General features: G+C 68.4%; 1 protein-coding gene across 4 annotated transcripts in view; it reads right to left on the reverse strand.

Annotated features, from left to right (window-relative positions):
- The window catches only part of LOC130587438 (nuclear receptor subfamily 1 group I member 3-like), a 7,256-nt gene extending 6,001 nt beyond the window's left edge, over positions 1-1,255 (reverse strand). For 2 of the 4 annotated variants that reach the window (XM_057388412.1, XM_057388409.1), the window contains exon 1: positions 474-1,249. In XM_057388412.1, the coding sequence (XP_057244395.1) occupies positions 474-883 (410 nt within the window). In that variant the 5' untranslated portion in view covers positions 884-1,249. Of the gene's footprint in view, positions 1-473 lie in introns of all 4 variants that reach the window. The other 2 variants (XM_057388411.1, XM_057388410.1) reach the window with 1 other exon arrangement.
- Positions 1,256-1,359: the final 104 nt, after the last annotated feature.

The following is a 1,359-nucleotide window of genomic DNA, read 5'->3' on the forward strand; positions in this document are numbered from 1 at the left end:
CCTTTGATGCCTGTGTGTCCCCTCCCGTCCCCGAGTGTCCCCTCCATTTCCTGAGTGTCCCCGCCGGTCCCCGCGTGTCCCTCCATTCCCTGAGTGTCCCCGCTGGTCCCCGCGTGTCCCTGTATACCCTGAGTGTCCCCTCCCGTCCCTGAGTGTCCCCTCCATTCCCTGAATGTCCCCTCCATTCCCTGAGTGTCCCCTCCATTCCCTGAGTGTCCCCTCCGGTCCCTGAGTGTCCCCGCTGGTCCCCGCGTGTCCCTGTATACCTTGAGTGTCCCCTCCCGTCCCTGAGTGTCCCCTCCATTCCCTGAGTGTCCCCTCCATTCCCTGAGTGTCCCCGCCAGTCCCCGAGTGTCCCCTCCAGTCCCCGAGTGTCCCCGCCGGTCCCCGACTGTCCCCGCCGGTCCCCGAGTGTCCCCGCCGGTCCCTGAGTGTCCCCGCCGGTCCCCGAGTGTCCCCGTCGTTGCCGGTACCTGAGCCGGTGTCCCCCGGTGCGCTCGGTGATGCGGGATTGTCCCCACGCGGTCCCCGAGTGTCCCCGCCAGTCCCCGTGTGTCCCCTGCGGTCCCCGAGTGTCCCCTCCATTCCCAGCGTGTCCCCTGCGGTCCCCGCGTGTCCCCGCCGGTCCCAGGCAGGGCCCCGTGGAGTTTGAACCTTGAACTTGAGCGAGGCGGTGACAGGCGGGGACAGAGCGCGGGGCGGCGGTGACAGATGGCACCTGCGGGGGGACGGCACCGGACGGGACAGGACGGGACACAGCGCGGGGACAGGAGAGCGCAGGTATGGCAGCTGCGGGGGACAGAGGGACATGGGGACAGGCAGGGGACAGACAGACACAGGGGGGACAGACAGGCAGGGGGACAAGAAGGGGACAGACAGACATGGGGACAGGCAGGGGACAGAGAGAAATGGGGACAGAAGGACATGGGGACAGGCAGGGGACAGAGGGACATGGGGACAGAGGGGACAGACAGACACAGAGGGGACAGACAGACACAGAGGGGACAGACAGACACAGAGGGGACACGACACGGTGACAGGCAGACCCAGAGGGGACAGCCAGGGTGCCACACCCGGGTGCTGGCGGTGGCGCTGAGCCCACAGGGGACACGGTGGTGGCTCTCCCGCCACCGCTGTCCCCACAGGAAGGTCCCTGTCACCAGCACCACGGGGGGACTGGCACTGTCCCCGTCCTGGGGACTCCCGGGCAGCGCTGTCCCCAGGTGTCACCGCCACCTTCGGGGTACCCCGGTCGCCCTGTGCCCCGACATTCCCCGTGTCCCCTGTGTCCCCAATCTCCCCATGTCCCCGGTGTCCCCACATGTCCCCCGTGTCACCCCATGTCCCCCTATGTCCCCC

Source organism: Malurus melanocephalus, unplaced genomic scaffold (assembly GCF_030028575.1).
Source record: "Malurus melanocephalus ecotype Western Australia unplaced genomic scaffold, MMel_1.1 scaffold_1908, whole genome shotgun sequence".
Classification (NCBI taxonomy): domain Eukaryota; kingdom Metazoa; phylum Chordata; class Aves; order Passeriformes; family Maluridae; genus Malurus; species Malurus melanocephalus.